The sequence below is a fragment of the Taudactylus pleione genome, unplaced genomic scaffold (assembly GCF_031769625.1).
Source record: "Taudactylus pleione unplaced genomic scaffold, aTauple2 ptg000229l, whole genome shotgun sequence".
Classification (NCBI taxonomy): domain Eukaryota; kingdom Metazoa; phylum Chordata; class Amphibia; order Anura; family Myobatrachidae; genus Taudactylus; species Taudactylus pleione.
The window spans coordinates 1,783,838-1,802,071 of record NW_028284631.1 but is presented as its reverse complement, the minus strand read 5'-3'; the positions used below and the strand labels follow the sequence as shown (position 1 = coordinate 1,802,071).

General features: G+C 44.0%; 1 protein-coding gene across 3 annotated transcripts in view; it reads right to left on the bottom strand.

Moving 5' to 3' along the window:
- Window positions 1-14,923, bottom strand: part of IWS1 (interacts with SUPT6H, CTD assembly factor 1) — a 38,819-nt gene extending 23,896 nt beyond the window's left edge. For all 3 annotated transcript variants that reach the window (XM_088479206.1, XM_088479207.1, XM_088479208.1), the window contains exons 1-8: window positions 14,712-14,923; window positions 7,934-8,040; window positions 5,016-7,230; window positions 4,013-4,205; window positions 3,444-3,501; window positions 1,919-2,019; window positions 1,295-1,445; window positions 166-248 (exon numbers count right to left, since the gene is read on the bottom strand). In XM_088479206.1, the coding sequence (XP_088335332.1) occupies window positions 166-248; window positions 1,295-1,445; window positions 1,919-2,019; window positions 3,444-3,501; window positions 4,013-4,205; window positions 5,016-7,230; window positions 7,934-8,040; window positions 14,712-14,745 (2,942 nt within the window). In that variant the 5' untranslated portion in view covers window positions 14,746-14,923. The remainder of the gene's footprint in view (window positions 1-165; window positions 249-1,294; window positions 1,446-1,918; window positions 2,020-3,443; window positions 3,502-4,012; window positions 4,206-5,015; window positions 7,231-7,933; window positions 8,041-14,711) is intronic.
- Window positions 14,924-18,234: the final 3,311 nt, after the last annotated feature.

Below are 18,234 nucleotides of genomic sequence, written 5' to 3'. Positions count from 1 at the left end.
AAAGCAATGTTATGTGTCTGATCTAGTTTTACATAGATCTGGTCTCCTAGATAACCCGCCATCTATGCTCCCTAGAGCTGAAGGTGACAGCCCCTATATGGAAAACACTATGTTCCACGTATTACATCTAATAGCTGCCACACTATGCAATGTTGAAAGTCTTACTTTTTGAGATGCATTACTACAGTGGGGAGGAGGCTTAACTTCTTCAGTGCTGGCTTCTTGCTGGTGTTGAGGTTTCTATCCTCCTATATCAAAACAAATATTCAGTTAACCTATGAAGGTGAGAATAAAATTAACACCTTGCAGCATTTCATATAATTTAAACTCCAGTCTAGAATGCTCCATCCTAACTAATGACCAATGATAGGCATCGGGATTTCGACGCCTATCATTATCTCCACGCCGAAACCCCGGCATACCGAACAAAGGTAAGCCGGGTGTCGGGAGTGGATAGCCGCAGGAGCGAGGGGGGGGGGGGGGGGGGGGAGAAAGAAAGAGAGGGTGAGGTTTAGGGGCTCACGGGGGCGACTTCGGGATAGGCACCCCCCAGGGAGGGTTAGGCTATGGGAAGCGGTGGTTAGGCACCCCCCCGTGGGAGGGTTAGGTTTCAGTGTGCAGGTAGGGGGGGTTAGTTTTAGGCACCATTGGGGGGAGGTTGGGGTTAGGCACCCCTAAGGGAGGGTTAGGGTTGGTGAAGGGTTAGGGATAGCTTAAATACTTACCCTGTCGGGATCTTCATTCTTCTGCCTTCAGTTGTCGGTATTACATCATACCGATTCCAAATATAGAAAATAAGCTGACATGCCGTCCCAGTATAATGTGTCCCCTCCTCCCGTCCCAGTATAATGTGTCCCCTCCTCCCGTCCCAGTATAATGTGTCCCCTCCTCCCGTCCCAGTATAATGTGTCCCCTCTTCCCGTCCATACATATTTCTTCCTCCCTGCCTACCCCATCTGTGTCACATCTGTTTGTCTGCCCCTCCCCTCTAGAATGTAAGCTCTTTCGAACAGGGCCCTCTACCCTCTTGTGCTTCTCCCTACTTTACTTTCATCTACTTCTTACTCCCCACCAGGGCACCTAACAATTGGTTACTTTGCTCTGTTGCTTATCTGGGTGTTATAGTCGCTAATATAGCAATGTATATTATCCATGTCCTGTATTGTACTGTAAGTCACCGGTCAACCTATTTGTTTATGTACTTTGTAAGGCGCTGCGATACACTTGTGGCGCCATATAAATAAATGATAATAACATGCATTGTCCATAAATAGATTTCAAATAATCAGCTTACCTCTGCTGCCTCAGTCATCTTCATAATCATAGCATTCACTACATCATCTGCGTCGCTTATGAAAGTGCCCCCATCCCGGTTCCGCCTTCGCTTACCGCTCATGTTCTTCTTCCTCTCCAACATTATTTCGAAGTCAGATTTAAAATCGGTCCTGAAACAGATTTGGATAGGAGTGGGGGGGTTTCAGGGGACATGAAAAACTACATAAAAACAGTACAGCCACACTCATTTCAGTATGCATACTAATGAGCGCCTGCGTGTAAGATAAAGTTAGAGCTTTTAGTGAAATTCTCTTCACTTATTGAGAAACAGAGTTGCCCTCTCAGAGTAGTAACTAATTGTACAGAGAATTGATAAACCTATGATGCACAGCAGATGATGGGGTCAGCCGTAAGCTTGCACATTTTCGAGTAGTGTGAATACGAATTTGTTGCTAGAAAGGGTAAATAAAATTCAGCTAAGAGGCTCAGTTATAATAAATGACCCTTAATCCACATCAAATACCTCATTCTCTAAAGGTGGACTTTTCCATTAACACTGCACCATTGTTCACAATATTATATTAATGTTCCTATAATGTAATTATTTACAAATTCTAAACCTAAAAAAAACAAGACTACTTACATTTTACCAGAATTCACATCAACATCAGAGTCTGAATCTGCAGCCGCTGCTTGTTTGCTGGCCACTGTCTTTTCCCCATCCAGATCTTCTTGGTTAAAACCCTGCAGAACAAAATACATGCAAGGCTATAAAGTCCTGTATACTCCTGTGCCACCTCATCTAGTTACAGAACATTAGATTGCTTCCAGATATACACAAGAGTATTCTAGATCAGAAATAGGCCTAATACAACAATTATTTGTATGTTCTCTTCCTCTGACACATTAATACAGTATATAGATTTCATACAACAAACTGATAACATGGTATAATGATGTCCAAAGAACTTTATAGTGAACAGTGCACTGACTAATTTAACAGTACTGTTGTCTGAGAAGATAAAAATGTAAAGTTGAAGATCTCTTTCTATGGGCGGAATTCAATCGATTTCCTGGCCCGCATCTCCCGTCTAAAGTGACAGGAGATCGCGGTCCGCTATTCCATTGTGCCAGCGTTTCACGCTGATCGCACCCAAACGGCTAACCCCGACCAAAGTGCTGGGCGCGATCGCGAAAAGTGCCGTTTGGGCGCCCAAACAGGACACTTTTCGCCGATTTCAGCCCGCACCCCTCTGGGGCTGCGAGCTGAAATTTGAGCGCTAGCAGCTGATCGCACCCGACAGGAGCAACAATAGAATAGCTCCGTCGGGTGCGAAGGGGGGAATAATCAATTGAATTCCGCCCAATGTGTTTAGGAAGGTGTAGCTGACACCTCATATCAGGGGTGACTAACCCCGTCCTTAAGGACCCCTAACAGTTCACGTTTTATAGACCGCCGAGCTGGCGCACCGGAAATGTAGTCACGTGCGGCTGCCAGTCACAATCCCTATAGCGGAACGCTGGCTATGGAGTTATGATAGGCGTTGAAATTCCGACGCCTATCATAATCCCGTCGCCGGAACGCTGAGGACAGCATCCCGAACGAAGGCAAGTCCTGGGCGCCCTTAGCGTTAGCCCCGGGGGGGGGGGGGGGGGGGGGTTGTTAGGATTAGGGAGTCTAGCGGGGTTAGGTATGGGGGGGAGGGGATTAGGGTTAGGCACCCATAGGAAGGAGGGTTAGGCACCCCTTGGGGTAGGTTAGGGTTTGGCACCAATAAGGGTGGTTTAGGAACAATTAAGGGAGGATTAGTGGTGGGGGGGAGACAAGGGAAGTTTACGGTACTTACCTGCTTCTGTCGGGTAGCCTCTGTCGGAATTTGAACCGGCAGCTAAACAGCCGCCATGGTTTCAACCCCATTCCGGCGCACAGGTGTAGTCATTACTAACTGTCACAGTTTAAAGATGTGGTGCTTTCTTTCTTAACTAACATTCTACAGATCCACAGGTGGCCTGGAAAACATGAACTGTTAGGGGTCCTTGAGGACCGGTTTTGCCATCTCTGCATTAGATTATATGTTCTATGGTATCCCCATGCCAAATGTATGTCACAGAACAGAATTTAGCAGCTGGTCAACGTCAATTTATAGAGTAGATTAAACATTTCTTACCGTAAACTCCTCCTCCTCTTCATCTCCAGATTCTCCAAAAATATCTGCAATTAAGTTTCTAAAGAACAAATGGAAACAATTATGTGCTTTTATCAAACAAACCTCTCAATGTGGTAAAAAAAAAAAAAAAAGGTATTCATTTCATCTTGCCAGGATTTCTGTCATTAGCCGACTCTTCCTACACTGAATTACATTTGACAGTTTTTGGGCTCTGTATAATCCAGCTCCCTCTAACCGTAATGGGTGCATTGTTGAGGCAGGGACATTTTTTTTTATGTATTATCGATTACTGAATGATCTAAGAGTGGCAAATTGCTACAGTATGTAGTGCTGTGGCATTATTTATGCATACCTGTACAACATGGGAATGGCCAATTTAAAAAAAAAAAAAATGTTGATCTACAAACAATAAAAAGGTAAAATACAGTTGCGAGAAGCAAGTCTGTCAAGCAATCAGAGTGAAGGCATTTTACGCAGCTGCGTACCCCTATACATCCACTTGTAAAAGTACCTGTAGTGACTTTAAGTTAGTGTTTGCACCAGCCCTACAACATTTTTAAGCAACTTACTCCTCCTCATTTCCCGATTCACTGTCACTACCAAACAGCTTTTTCCCTGAGCTCTTTGGTTCTTCCTTGGTTTTCGCCCCATCTTCTCCTTCGCTGTCTGATGACACAGTCTTCCTCTTTGGAGGAGTTTTCTTGGAGGTCACATCACTGTCAGAGTCATCCCCATCTGACAGGATCCGGCTCTTTTTACTGCCTGTACGAGAGATGCAGAATAATAGGGGACTGAACACGTCCAACAGCAGCTTATTTATCTAATTCACCCATACGATGGAAAAATAAATAAAAACAGTATGTGCAGTGAAACGTTTGGGTATTTTCAATGACCAATGTTTGAGACTCCACAAAACTACCAAATTGTTGTTATGCAAGTTGGTGGATTTTACGGGTTCCATCAAAGCAAGTCATGGGACAAGTGGTTGGGGTTTCCCCTCAAGTAGACAGTCTCAGATGAACGCAAAAGGTGTTTCTAGTCCGAAACCCAGGGCGATTCATTTATAACCCTCCCTGAAAATATTTCTTGAGAAAATGGGGCATTGTTTATCAATGAGATTTTCTTTTTGCTTAGGTGAATATATGTCCCCCATATGCTCAATCCCAAAAGTATTTTACAGAGCAGCTGTGCTGGTGTTTATCATGGATGTAACTTGTTTGTTGACCACCTCAAAATGATAACACCTAGCTGGTCAATGTGCGTTTTCATTAACCAAAAAATAATCTGAATAATTTATCTGGGCATTACACAAAGCATCAATTAAACCCATCTTAACAGTGTATAAAGACACACATACATACAATACATACACACATTATATATAAATAAATATATATATACACACACACATATATGGGATCATTTGTGTAACCTTTGCGGTGTTGCTGTACCTCTTGAAAAAGATACCGGAGACCGTAACGAAAAAAATAACTTGCATAGGGTGGTCACCTCTAGAGGCTTACAAAGAGGGGGCATGGAGAAACTTATTTTAATGCACAGTATTTGAAATACCTGGCTTATCAGCTCTCTCTTCATCCTCACTATCAGAAAGAATGTTTTTTCTTTTAGTCACTTTCTTATCATCTTCACTGTCTGAAGCTTTTCCCTTTTTTGTACTTTCGCTCTCACTATCATCACTCCCTGAGCTGCGCCGTAGTGACTTCTTTTTCTTTACTGGTTTTTTTTCCTTTTCATCATCACTATCATCAGATAAGATTTTTCTTTTCATTCTTGGAAATTCATCCTCTGAATTATTGGCTTCTTGTTTAGCTGGCATATCATCTTCAGAGTCACTATGAACTGGTTTGGATGGACTCTCATCATCTGAGTCAACAACCTTTCGCTTAGCAGGGGCATCATCATCTGAGCCACTGGCTCCTTTTTTGCGGATGTTCTCTAATCCCCTGTTGGTTCGCCTAGCGGTGCGTTTTACAGGAGTCTCGTCATCAGAATCACTAGTCACGAGCTTGGCAGGAGCGTCATCTTCCGAGTCACTGGCCGCACGCTTGGCAGGAGCCTCATCATCCGAGTCACTGGCCGCACGCTTGGCAGGAGCCTCATCTTCCGAGTCACTGGCCGCACGCTTGGCAGGAGCCTCGTCTTCCGAGTCACTGGCCGCACGCTTGGCAGGAGCCTCGTCTTCCGAGTCACTGGCCGCACGCTTGGCAGGAGCCTCGTCTTCCGAGTCACTGGCCGCCCGCTTGGCAGGAGCTTCGTCTTCCGAGTCACTGGCCGCCCGCTTGGCAGGAGCCTCGTCTTCCGAGTCACTGGCCGCCCGCTTGGCAGGAGCCTCGTCTTCCGAGTCACTGGCCGCCCGCTTGGCAGGAGCCTCGTCCTCCGAGTCACTGGCCGCCCGCTTGGCAGGAGCCTCGTCCTCCGAGTCACTGGCCGCCCGCTTGGCAGGAGCCTCGTCTTCCGAGTCACTGGCCGCCCGCTTGGCAGGAGCCTCGTCTTCCGAGTCACTGGCCGCACGCTTGGCAGGAGCCTCGTCTTCCGAGTCACTGGCCGCACGCTTGGCAGGAGCCTCGTCTTCCGAGTCACTGGCCGCACGCTGGGCAGGAGCCTCGTCTTCCGAGTCACTGGCCGCACGCTGGGCAGGAGCCTCGTCTTCCGAGTCACTGGCCGCACGCTTGGCAGGAGCCTCGTCTTCCGAGTCAATGGCCGCACGCTTGGCAGGAGCCTCATCTTCCGAGTCAATGGCCGCACGCTTGGCAGGAGCCTCATCTTCCGAGTCACTGGCCGCACGCTTGGCAGGAGCCTCGTCTTCCGAGTCACTGGCCGCACGCTGGGCAGGAGCCTCGTCTTCCGAGTCACTGGCCGCACGCTGGGCAGGAGCCTCGTCTTCCGAGTCACTGGCCGCACGCTTGGCAGGAGCCTCGTCTTCCGAGTCAATGGCCGCACGCTTGGCAGGAGCCTCATCTTCCGAGTCAATGGCCGCACGCTTGGCAGGAGCCTCATCTTCCGAGTCACTGGCCGCACGCTTGGCAGGAGCCTCGTCTTCCGAGTCACTGGCCGCACGCTGGGCAGGAGCCTCGTCTTCCGAGTCACTGGCCGCACGCTTGGCAGGAGCCTCATCTTCCGAGTCACTGGCCGCACGCTTGGCAGGAGCCTCATCTTCCGAGTCACTGGCCGCACGCTTGGCAGGAGCCTCATCTTCCGAGTCACTGGCCGCACGCTTGGCAGGAGCCTCATCTTCCGAGTCACTGTCTGCATGCTTGGCAGGAGCCTCATCTTCCGAGTCACTGTCTGCATGCTTGGCAGGAGCCTCATCTTCTGAACCACTGGCTGCACGCTTGGCAGGTGTCTCATCTTCTGAGTCACTATTAACATGGCTGGCTCGAACTTCATTTTCAGAGTCACTGGCTTCATGTTTACCTTGAAAATCATCTTCAGAGTCGTTACCATGTACTTTATTAGGCCTATCCTCATCAGAATCACTGGCTGAATGTCTAGATCGAACCTCTTCTTCAGAGTCACTTGCTACACCTTTAACAGGAGTACCGTCATCCTCACTATCCTTCTGTCTGGGTGCCTCATCTTCTGAATCACTGGCAACATGATTGTGGGCTCCTTCAGTCTCAGAGTCACTGGCATTGTGATTAAAACTATCATTCTCTATGTCACTGGAGTTGCGCCCTCTACGCACATCATCATCTGAGTCATTTACTTCATTGTCTGATACGCTGCCTCTATCTTTTGTATGTTCCTCTGCATCACTATTGTCATTCTGGAAAAAAAAAATAAGACTCAGAATATAAAACTTGCAAATAATGTACTACTTTAAGCTTCCTTTTAGAATTACATATTTAGCACACCGCAAACAAATTCCTCCAGGACTATATAGACTGTTTTTATGCAGAGCAAAAAAGTTTTCATAGTTACTAGAACACCAAGTTGTCAATGACAGCCCACTCACCAATGTCACACAGGGCTGTCACAATGTGGATCAAAAGGATTAAACTTGTGTGGTATAATAAAACACATTTCTTAATCTGGGTACACACTGTACGATATATCGTTCGCACAGCCAATGAATGATATATCGTTCAGCACATCTGCAGATATTTACACACTATATATCTGAACAATGTCGTTCACTATATATCATGTGAACCATAACACAGTAGATGCGATATATCGTTCAGATATATTGTGTGCATCTGTCTGCGTGCAGGAAAACCAACTGTCCAACCCATATGTTGCCCACAGGAATCACCTCAAGGACGTCAACACTAGTTCCTTTGGCCAGGCATATCAGTCGGCAGATGGGTAAGTGTTTCTGCACAGGTACATCGGTCGGTCAGTCACCCACCCAATTGTGTACCCCACATAACATCGAAATATTATTGCAGTACATTCACATATACAGTCAAAAGTCAAAGTATACACTATTAATGTCTACAAATCAGATATTTAGCACATTCCTATACCTCACTGCGGTGTGCTGGACTTTCATAATCTGACCCACGCCGCTCATGATCATTTCCCTCATCATCTGAGTCTCGCTCATCTTGTACTGGGGTAGCACCACCATCATCTGCAACAGAAACATAGTCCAGTATATGTCTAGCCCAATCACCTGCTTTTTATTAGCTATAACCTATTAAAAATAAAATGTCTCTCCCCTGGCGCCTCTGATATGTAGCTGATGCTAAATATTCTCCTTGCTCTGTTAATGTGTATTCCCTGGGCCTCTAAATAATAACCAGGACTAAGAGTATAGGTTCACATCCATAAATACAAGTTTTGCCACCTATCCCCCAAAGGCTGGATGCAAAAGATCTGACAATTTCCAATAGCCATACTGTAGTGGTTCTTTTCATCTCACATAGGTAAGTGGTGACAAATGTGTTCCAGTGGAGAGCAGCATTTGCTCAGTGGGCTTGCGCCAATCTCTTCTGACACTGGTTTTATTATTCATAAAATCTATAAATCTAGACGCTAAAAATCATTTTCTGTTAAAAATCTACAATGAGCGACAAATTCCAACACCAGAAATGTTGTCCTACACCCCTGCTTAAGATTCACTCTTGCAGGGAAATGGATACACACAGGTTGAGTCTCCCATATACAAAATGCTTGGGACCAGGGGTATTTTGGATATTGGAATATTCTGTATTTTGGAATATTTGCATAAAATAATGAAATATCTTGGGATTGGGGCCCAAATCTAATCACAGAATGCATTTATGTGTTATATACACCTTATACACACAGCCTGCAGGGTAATTTTATACAATATTTTCAATAATTTTGTGGCTCAAAGTTTGTGTACATACATGAAATTAATTTATGTTTCATATACACCTTATACACACAGCCTGAGGGTAATTTTATACAATATTTTTAATAATTGTGTTCCTTAAACAAAGTTTGTGCAAACTACCATCAAAAAGCAAAGATTTCACTATCTCAGTCATGCTAAAAAATATTCCGTATTTTGGAAGATTTGGATATGGGAAGACAACACACACACATCTATCTATATATATATATATATATATATATATATATATATATATATATATATATATACACATACACATTTTTATTTTATATTGGCACTGAACTATGTGAATGTAAATTAGATATATCATGTGACAATCGCGAAAATTTTATTGAATGCGATGAACGAGATGTTCCGTTCCATTGCACAGAAAACTTGCGATGTCGTCACTACTATAAATGGACGATATGTGCGGCACATGATTTTGAATTGAATTCCCAAATAAGCTGTGTCTGACCAAGATTACAATAAAAAAGGCCAAACATTGAAAAAATTGCAGCCCTGTATAAACTGCCTGTCCTCTGTCAAGCTATGGTATAAAGAAAATTTTATTGTTGTGTTTTATAGAGATTTATATTAAAACAGAAGCACAGAACCTGTGGGTTGGGACCCAAGATAGGATTTCATATTCTGTTTTGGAGTTCCGAGATTGTCGGATGTGTGAAATATTGCAATGTTTTGAGTTCTAGCTATTAAAACAATAGGACCAGCGTAATAGAGCATGAAATACACTGACATAACAATTTACCGGTTTATGAATGAAATTAAATATTAAAATGATTCTCCTAGCTGTCAGATTTCTAAAAATCCTTCTTGTGTGATGGACATGTTTATGACTCCGTAAACTGCTCCCAATAAAACAGGCAGACTTTTTACATCTCACATTTCGGAGGGACATGGTACTAGGAACACAGAACATCCTAAGAAGAATTTGATTTGCTCTGAACCAGGGAGGAAATAAGTGTCACGATCTAAGGGTGAGTGTACTGGAAGTGTACGTTTTCCCTCTAGCTTAGCTGATCTGTGCGCATATGTCAGCCAGGGCAAGGAGGACATTAAAAATAAGCTTCATCCTAAACCGAAAAACTGGACTAAAGATAATTTTGTTAACTAATGCTATATTCAGTAACTCATAACTGCATAGAATATTGAATATCAAGGTCCTTCCCCTCCACCAATCACTTTGCAGTTTTGTTGGGGGTTTTTTTTGTTGTTTATTTTTATAACTAATAAAGCCCATATGATAGCATGGAAACAACTAAATTATAACAAAACAAAGTGGGTGGCAAATGCAGTGTCTCCCCAAAAGAATTTCAAACAAATGAATTTAATATAAATGCAAAATGACTATTCGCTTTCTTATACTTTAGGGAACACTGATAAGCTTGGGGATGTTCCAAAGCTGCCCCTAGGAGATGGTAGAAGGCAAAACTTTCCTTCTAAAGTATATTTATCTGGAAACAAAGAACTGTACAATTTGGTAAATGTATTGAGAAAGGCTTACTATACAACTACTTAATGAGGTTCTATTCAGCACTGCCCCTGCGGCTATTTTATTTATTACCAGTTATTTATATAGCGCACACATATTCTGCAGCGCTTTACAGAGAATATCTTACCATTCACATCAGTCCCTGCCCCAGAAGAGTTTACAATCTAAGTTCCCTACCATATGCTCACATACTAGGGTTATTTTTTTTTTTTTGTTGGGTGCCAATTAACCTACCAGTATATTTTTGGAGTGTGGGAGGAAACCCACACAAGCACAGCTAGAATATACAAACTCCACACAGTTAGGGCCATAGTTGGAATAAAAATCACAACCTCAGTGCTGTGAGGCAGTAACGCTAACCATTACACCCTCTGTACTGCCCATTGTGGAAGTGATCAGTGGTGACTGGGAGGTGACTAGTAGTTCAAACAAAAGTGGTCCGTTCAGTGGGCGTGTTGCTTGCGTGTCAATGTAAGTGGTTGCATTCACAGATGCACAGCCGCAGGCATAGGAGGACATGGTCAGGAAACTGCACCTGTCATAGGGCTGGTGTAAGCTTCTATGGTGCGACCAATGATGGCGTATAAGGATGTACTCATCAGTATTACAGCGAGCAAGGACTCTAAAAGTGGGCGCCTCGGCCCTTGCACATTCGGCACCACAGATGTAAACAAGGAAAGACATTTGTATCGGCAATTGCATAAAGTCACAGATGAGTGAACGCCAATAGACGCTGCTGTGTGCGCTAGGCTATCACCGATCTGGTGGAGTTGGCTGTAATGTTATCAGGAAGTGGACAAGCTGCTGAGACAAGTCTGTTGGATCGTATCATTAATGCATCTCTCAAATGTCTTATTACTGACCATCCTGTTATGTGCCCGTTGGGCTGACATATCGTCTGGGTACACATCGCTAAAGCGCATAGATGGGGCTGTACTACTATTGGGGAAAAGCACCTATCCCTGCTGACCCAATACAAACATGGAGGTGTTCATAAGACGAGGTCGAACTGTATTAATTTAAAAAACAAAAAGTGCCTTATTCCATGGCCACTAAATAAAGTGAGAAGTGACAGCTGGAGTAGGTGAGGAGCCTGAAAATCATCACTTTATACAATTATGAATACCTATGGCCGCGATTCAATTCAGCGTGATGCTGAATAGCCCTGGGAGAGAGCTCCCAGAGCTATTCACTTCAGCGTGCTGTTAAGTCAGACAATGACGGTTCTTGCGACTTAACCTGGGTGTTTAGTCTCGAGAACCGGCATTCTCCGACGAAAGTGCTGGCCGCGAGGCTGTTAGTGCCGCACTAAGCCGGCAAACAGCCGCACGGCCGGCACTTTTGTCGGAATTGAAATCCTTTAGTCGGACCAAACAGCGCGCGGGCTATTCATCATCACCTTCAATTGAATCGCGGCCGTCATCAGCAAAAGCATTCACATTTTGCAGTGTCCCCCCCCCCAAAAAAACAATTACAAATATTTTTTGACTATTTACATAGCAAAGTCTGAAATTAAAGAATTGGGGTGTCAAATAAACGCAGGTCAATTATGTTCCACTTTAGAGCTGCACTTCCACCTTTTACTAGGTAGAGATAACTTCTATATGACAAATATAATTGTGACTTTCTAGGCAAAAAAATCTTCAGCACTGAACAAATCACATTGTAAGAACTGAATGTCACACAGAACGCAGAAAGATTGGCGCCATGTACGAATTAATAATGACAACATTTCTGGGGAAATTCACTATTTGCAAGCCACAGAGAACAAAGTTCATCGGAGAAGCACTGTACTAAACTGAAAGTGCTCCCCATAACATGTATACATATAATTTTTAATTTTGTATATACAGGTTGAGTCTCCCATGTCCAAAATGCTTGGAACCAGGGGTATTTTGGATATCGGATCTTTCCGTATTTTGGAATATCTGCATAGCATAATGAGATATCTTGGGAATGGGACCCAAATCTAAACACAGAATGCATTTATGGTTCATAATATACACCCTATACACACACAGCCTGCGGGTAATCTTATACAATATTTTTAATAATTTTGTGCATCAAAGTTTGTGTATATCCATGAAATTAATTTATGTTTCATATACACCTTATATACACAGACTGAAGGTAATTTAATTGTGCCTTAAACAAAGTTTGTGTACATTGATCAATTAGAAAGCAAAGGTTTCACTATCTCAGTTATGCAAAAATATTCCATATTTTTGAATATCTGGATATGGGAGACCTAACCTGTAGCAAGAAACACGTTTACCAGACAACCTGATCAATTAATGTACTTGTTGACCGCTCCAATTAAAGCGCATGTGGAATTCACTGTATCTTCTATTGGTTTTTCACTGTGGCCAAATAGCATATTCAAAACAGAATAGCAAAAAAAATAAAAAACATTTTTTGACCTGCATGAAGAAAACCAGTAATACCCCTTTCACACCAAAATCCCTGGTCCGATCCAGTTTGCACTGCACCTTCAACCCGAGTTATTCCTGGGTATGCCCCGCTAATCTTGTTAGGTCATTAAAGTGGTGACTGCTCCACAACCGCCAATCAGCTCATTTTAGGCATGACCTGAGTCGGACCTTTCACACCACCCCATAACTCGGGTTGTAACCATATCCAACCCTGCTCACTACCCAGGTTGGATTGGTGGGGCACTCGAACTGGGTTATTTTTAAAGGAACCTTTCGCAACACAACCCGGCAATAAACCAGGTTATTTCGGCAGTGTGAAAGGGGTTAACTGGAATGACATTAAAAGGAAAAGTTACAGCCAGGCAACATTTTTACATTATTGGAGCACAGGGACTACACCTGGTAACATATAGCAGAAGTGCAGAGCTTTGGACACCTGGCTCCATATAGCACAAACGCAGAGCTTTGGACACCTTGCACCATATAACAGAGGCACAGAGACTTGGACTGCAGCTGGCACCATATAGAAGGTACACAGATATTTGGAATACACCTGGCACCATATAGCAGGTACACAGATATTTGGAATACACCTGGCACCATATAGAAGGTACAGATATTTGGAATACACCTGGCACCATATAGAAGGTACACAGATATTTGGAATACACCTGGCACCATTTAGAAGGTACACAGATATTTGGAATACACCTGGCACCATATAGAAGGTACACAGATATTTGGAATACACCTGGCACCATATAGCAGGTACACAGATATTTGGAATACACCTGGCACCATATAGCAGGTACACAGATATTTGGAATACACCTGGCACCATATAGCAGGTACACAGATATTTGGAATACACCTGGCACCATATAGCAGGTACACAGATATTTGGAATACACCTGGCACCATATAGCAGGTACACAGATATTTGGAATACACCTGGCACCATATAGAAGGTACACAGATATTTGGAATACACCTGGCTCCATATAGAACACACAGATTTGCAATACACCTGGCACCACAAAGAAGTAAACCATAGATTTGAAATACACCTGGCACATAGCAGGGGCACAGATTTGGAATACTTTTTGGACCATATTGTAGGGGCACAGATATTTGGATTGCATCTAGTGCAATATAGCAGGGACACATATTTGGAACACACCTGGTCCCATATAGCGGGGGCACATCAATGTGTACTACACCTGGTCCCATAGACCAGGGATGTAGAGATTTTGACCACACCTGGCACCATATAGAGGGGCACAGAGATTTTGAATACTTTTGGCACCATATAGCTGGGGCATGGAGATTAGGACTACACCTTGCCCCATATTGTAAGGGCACAGAGATTTGGACTGTATCTGGTGCAAAATACAGATGCAGGGACACAGAGATTTGGACTACACCTGGCACCATATAGAGGGGCACAGAGATTTTGAATACTTTTGGCACCATATAGCTGAGGCACGGAGATTAGGACTACACCTGGTCCCATATTGTAAGGGCACAGAGATTTGGACTGTATCTGGTGCAATATACAGACACAGGGACACAGAGATTTGGACTACACCTGGCAGCATAGAGCAGGGGCACAACAAAATAGACTACACCTGGCTCCATGAGGTTGGGGCACAAAGATTTGGACTAAACCTGTTCCTATTGCAGGAGCGCAGATATTTGGGCTACACCTGGCACCATTTATCGGGGTACAAAGATCTGCACTACACCTGGCTCCATATAGCATGTGCACAGAGACTTGGACTAAACCTGGTTCCATATAGCAGCTGGGACTAAACCTGACCCCTTATTATAGCAGGAGCACAGAGATATGGAGAGACAGATGCTGGTTAACTTATGATCACTGGTGAGAGACGTGAGAGCAGGGCGGTATTCCCTTACTACAGCTGCTACGTACACCGCCGTGTGTGTGTGTGATAGGACACCGTGCTACTGAACACCCCCAGCACCGGCCTATTTACCTGAGTGCTCTGGGCTGTAATAATCGGCCTCCATGGTTTGGGTCAGCTGTATAGACCCCCGAACGGCGCTGCTCAAGTGGGGAGGCAGTCGTACTCTCCCAGCAGCTTTACTTTGCCGTACAGCGAAATAAGGAAAGGACTAGGCCGCGCTAAACCGGGATGCGCATGCGCACCGCCATCATTACGGAGAGTGTCGGGGAAGAGGCGGGCTCATTACGTCACGTACCTAACATGTGACTCGGGGAGACGTCACGGGGCCCGGGAGGCAGGAAATGATGATGAGAAAGAGATGTGTGTCTGACTGTTAGTGTCTAGATCAGGGAAGGGGAAACTCCGGTCCGGGGGCCGTATAAGGCCTCCGCAATCATTTGGGCTGGCCCTTTGAGCTTTTATCTGCTAGCCTCATCTGACTAGCAGGGTACCTAGAATGGTACCCTGCAGCCAGAATGTATGCAGAAGTTCCTCCTGGAGCATCCTTAGGACGCTTAGGACAGCACTGCCCTTACAGCTCCCCGGATCATCCTCAGGATGCTCCAGTCATTGCTGTAATCACTGGCTGATGTGGCCCAGACGCCATGTGATGTCACACAGAGTGGGCGTGGCCTGCATGGGTCCGCAAATAATGTTATATATATCAAAATGGCCCTCGGCAGAAAAAAGGTTCCCCACCCCTGGTCTAGATCTAGGCAGCAGACTGCAGTCATAGTAATCATCAGCTGCCAGTGTACTGTATACTTATACTGTAATTAGGGATGTGCAGGCTCTGATAGGTTCGAGTTTGCACGTGGAGTTCGGATTTTTCCCTCCAAAAAGACGGAACTCAGAAAGAGGCAAAACGTCATCTTGCATGGACGAACATCATTCCTGGACTAAAGTCGAACCTATCCGAGCCTGCACATCCCTAACTGTAATGCACGTGTGCTGACTACGACACGTGAGCTACACGTTGTATGGCTCTATAATAAACATTTAAAGGCCAGTCTTTATACAAACCTTGCTCACACTGCTTTGCACGGCAGCATACCTCAGCTCATATGCGGTATTTCCATTTATAACATGGCAGCATTGCCTTGTAGCTACCCTTCTTGCCTTTCCATGCACCCTTTGCGCTCTGATTTTCTTACGCAGCAACTTGACATATGGTTGCCCCAGAAGACTTTTTTATTGTAGAAAATAACATTAGACTTTGTTCCCACTCTTAAGGGGTCCATTCAGTTAACTTACCCGTGCGAGTACTCAGGGTAGCTCCATACTCTGCAAGTTGGTGGCGAGAGGGTGTCATTGCCGGTGTTTGTAGTTGATTTTAAATGGACCCTTTAGAGGTCAAATAACATTCAACCAAAATGGGCAAATAAGTGTTTTGTGTTTTTTTTTATTGAAATTTAAAGAAATATATAAAGTCCTGAATGTTTTTATTGAATGAAACGCATTGAGGTTGGACTCCTGTTGGGCTTTTTCATCTATTTTGCTGTTCCGTTTCTGATGTCGAGATAAGCCAGCGTTTTTCAACGACTGTGCCGGTTAAGCTCAGCTCAGCGCACATGTACTGTAGTTTGTTACTATTGGATACTAGGATATTTTGACCCTATTAGTGGACCAGATAAAATCTTATATTTTCTTTTGTTTTTTCAAATTGTGGTAACCATAAGATTACTAGGTAGCACTTCACACATATAAACTATATTTCAAATAAAATAGGTGTAGTCTATGGGTCTTGAAAGATAATTAAGGTATAATTTCTCTGAAATAGAGAACATTTTTATATATAAATATATATCTATTGGTGCGAGATTACATCCGTTGTTAGTTTTCATGTACTGTTGTTTGTTTTAGTCCTGAGGAGGCCAATGCAGTGAATTTTATTCCTGTGAGGGGCAATGTAGTGTGTTTTATTCCTGTGGAGGCCAATGTGTGTATATTTTTTAATGTGGGAGCCAATATGTTTTCATTGGTCACGCACGCTGCATCGCCGGATAGTGTGCCTTGACCATTTTAAAATATTGTGTAGTGTGCCTTGAGTTGAAAATCACTGAGATAAGCTCTACGTGTTCTTAGATGTATGTTTTTATGCATACTTGCCTACTTTTGAGGGAGATTGTGAAAGCAGCAGCTATGAGCGCGGCGGTAAAGTGGGCGTGTACTGCTACATCTGAGGGGCGTGTCATAATACTGACTTACATCCAAATGTAAACCAGCCCAAAAGCAGATAACAAATTTATTACACACACATAAAAACATACTTGCCATCTTTCCCTGATTGTCATGGAGATCCCCTGAAGTGGTAGCAATCTCCCTGTCTCCCTGAAAGGTCTAGCAATCTTCCTGATTGCACTTTACTCCCATTATGAAGCTGTTATACAGTATATATATAAAAAAACAAAGATATATACATTGAAATGGGAACATTCGTATAATTTCTCTGCATTGGTTATAATGCACAATGATCCATATGGCTACATGCATTTTCTGAAAAGCATCAGTGTGTTTTCATCAACAAATAAATATTACTTTATGCGTATTACACCATATGCTGTTATTTCTATCCTAGAACTACATATCATTGAAGCCTGGGAAAAGATAGACGCTTCCTTATCCATTTGTGAAGAGGATATACTTTATGGCTATTCACTAAAGCTTTGTAGGCAAAAAATATATATATGTATTTTTTTTCCATCATATGATATGTGTGCGGATTTACTTCTTTTTCACAGTTTGATGTGTCTTTGATATATTACACTAGGAGGCACTCTTGTGTTCCTTATATACTGTATATCTTGCACACACACATATTCCACAAAGCTGTATAGAGAATATTAGACTATTCACATCAGTCCTTGCTCAGTGCCGTATCAGAGCTTTAATGCGCCCTTTCCCGGCCCTGACTACTTTGCGTTTATAGAATATTTCTTGTAGAAATTATATTTCCTCTTCAGGGTCCATAGGGATCCACATGGATACCATGGGGGGATATTATGGTTGGAGACCAGGCACCAAACAGCTTCAGCTCCCAGGATGCCTTGGGTCCTCCTCCATATATACCTCGCCCCTAGCCATAGGACGTCAGTTGTTCGTTTGGTGCAGGATCAAGACGCATCTTTGTAATGGGCCTGCTCTGGCTGTCCTAAGCTTTTATTTTATGTTATACTTTATTTTATGTTTTTGGGTTGGCAGTCTTAAGCGTCTGAATTAAGACGCATATACTGCGACTCCATCTACCTCCGCCGTGCCGCAACACCAGTAACTGGGCTGGTGATTTCGGCGGGTCTTGGCTAAGCTTGCTAGCCGCAATGCTGCGACCTGGACTGCAACCAGATGTACGGAGATGTCAGTTAAGGTGATTCCTCGCTTACGGGGAATCATGAGCGGTAGTCGTTGCTTCTGCTGTCAGAGACGCACCATAAGCCGCAGCTGACAGGTGGATTGCCCGCGTCCTGACTACACCACGGGGCCTTAACGTCTGCCGCCAGCATACCTGGCTGGTTAACGCAGCTTAGGGGAGGTAGGCGCTCCCCTGGCAGCTCCT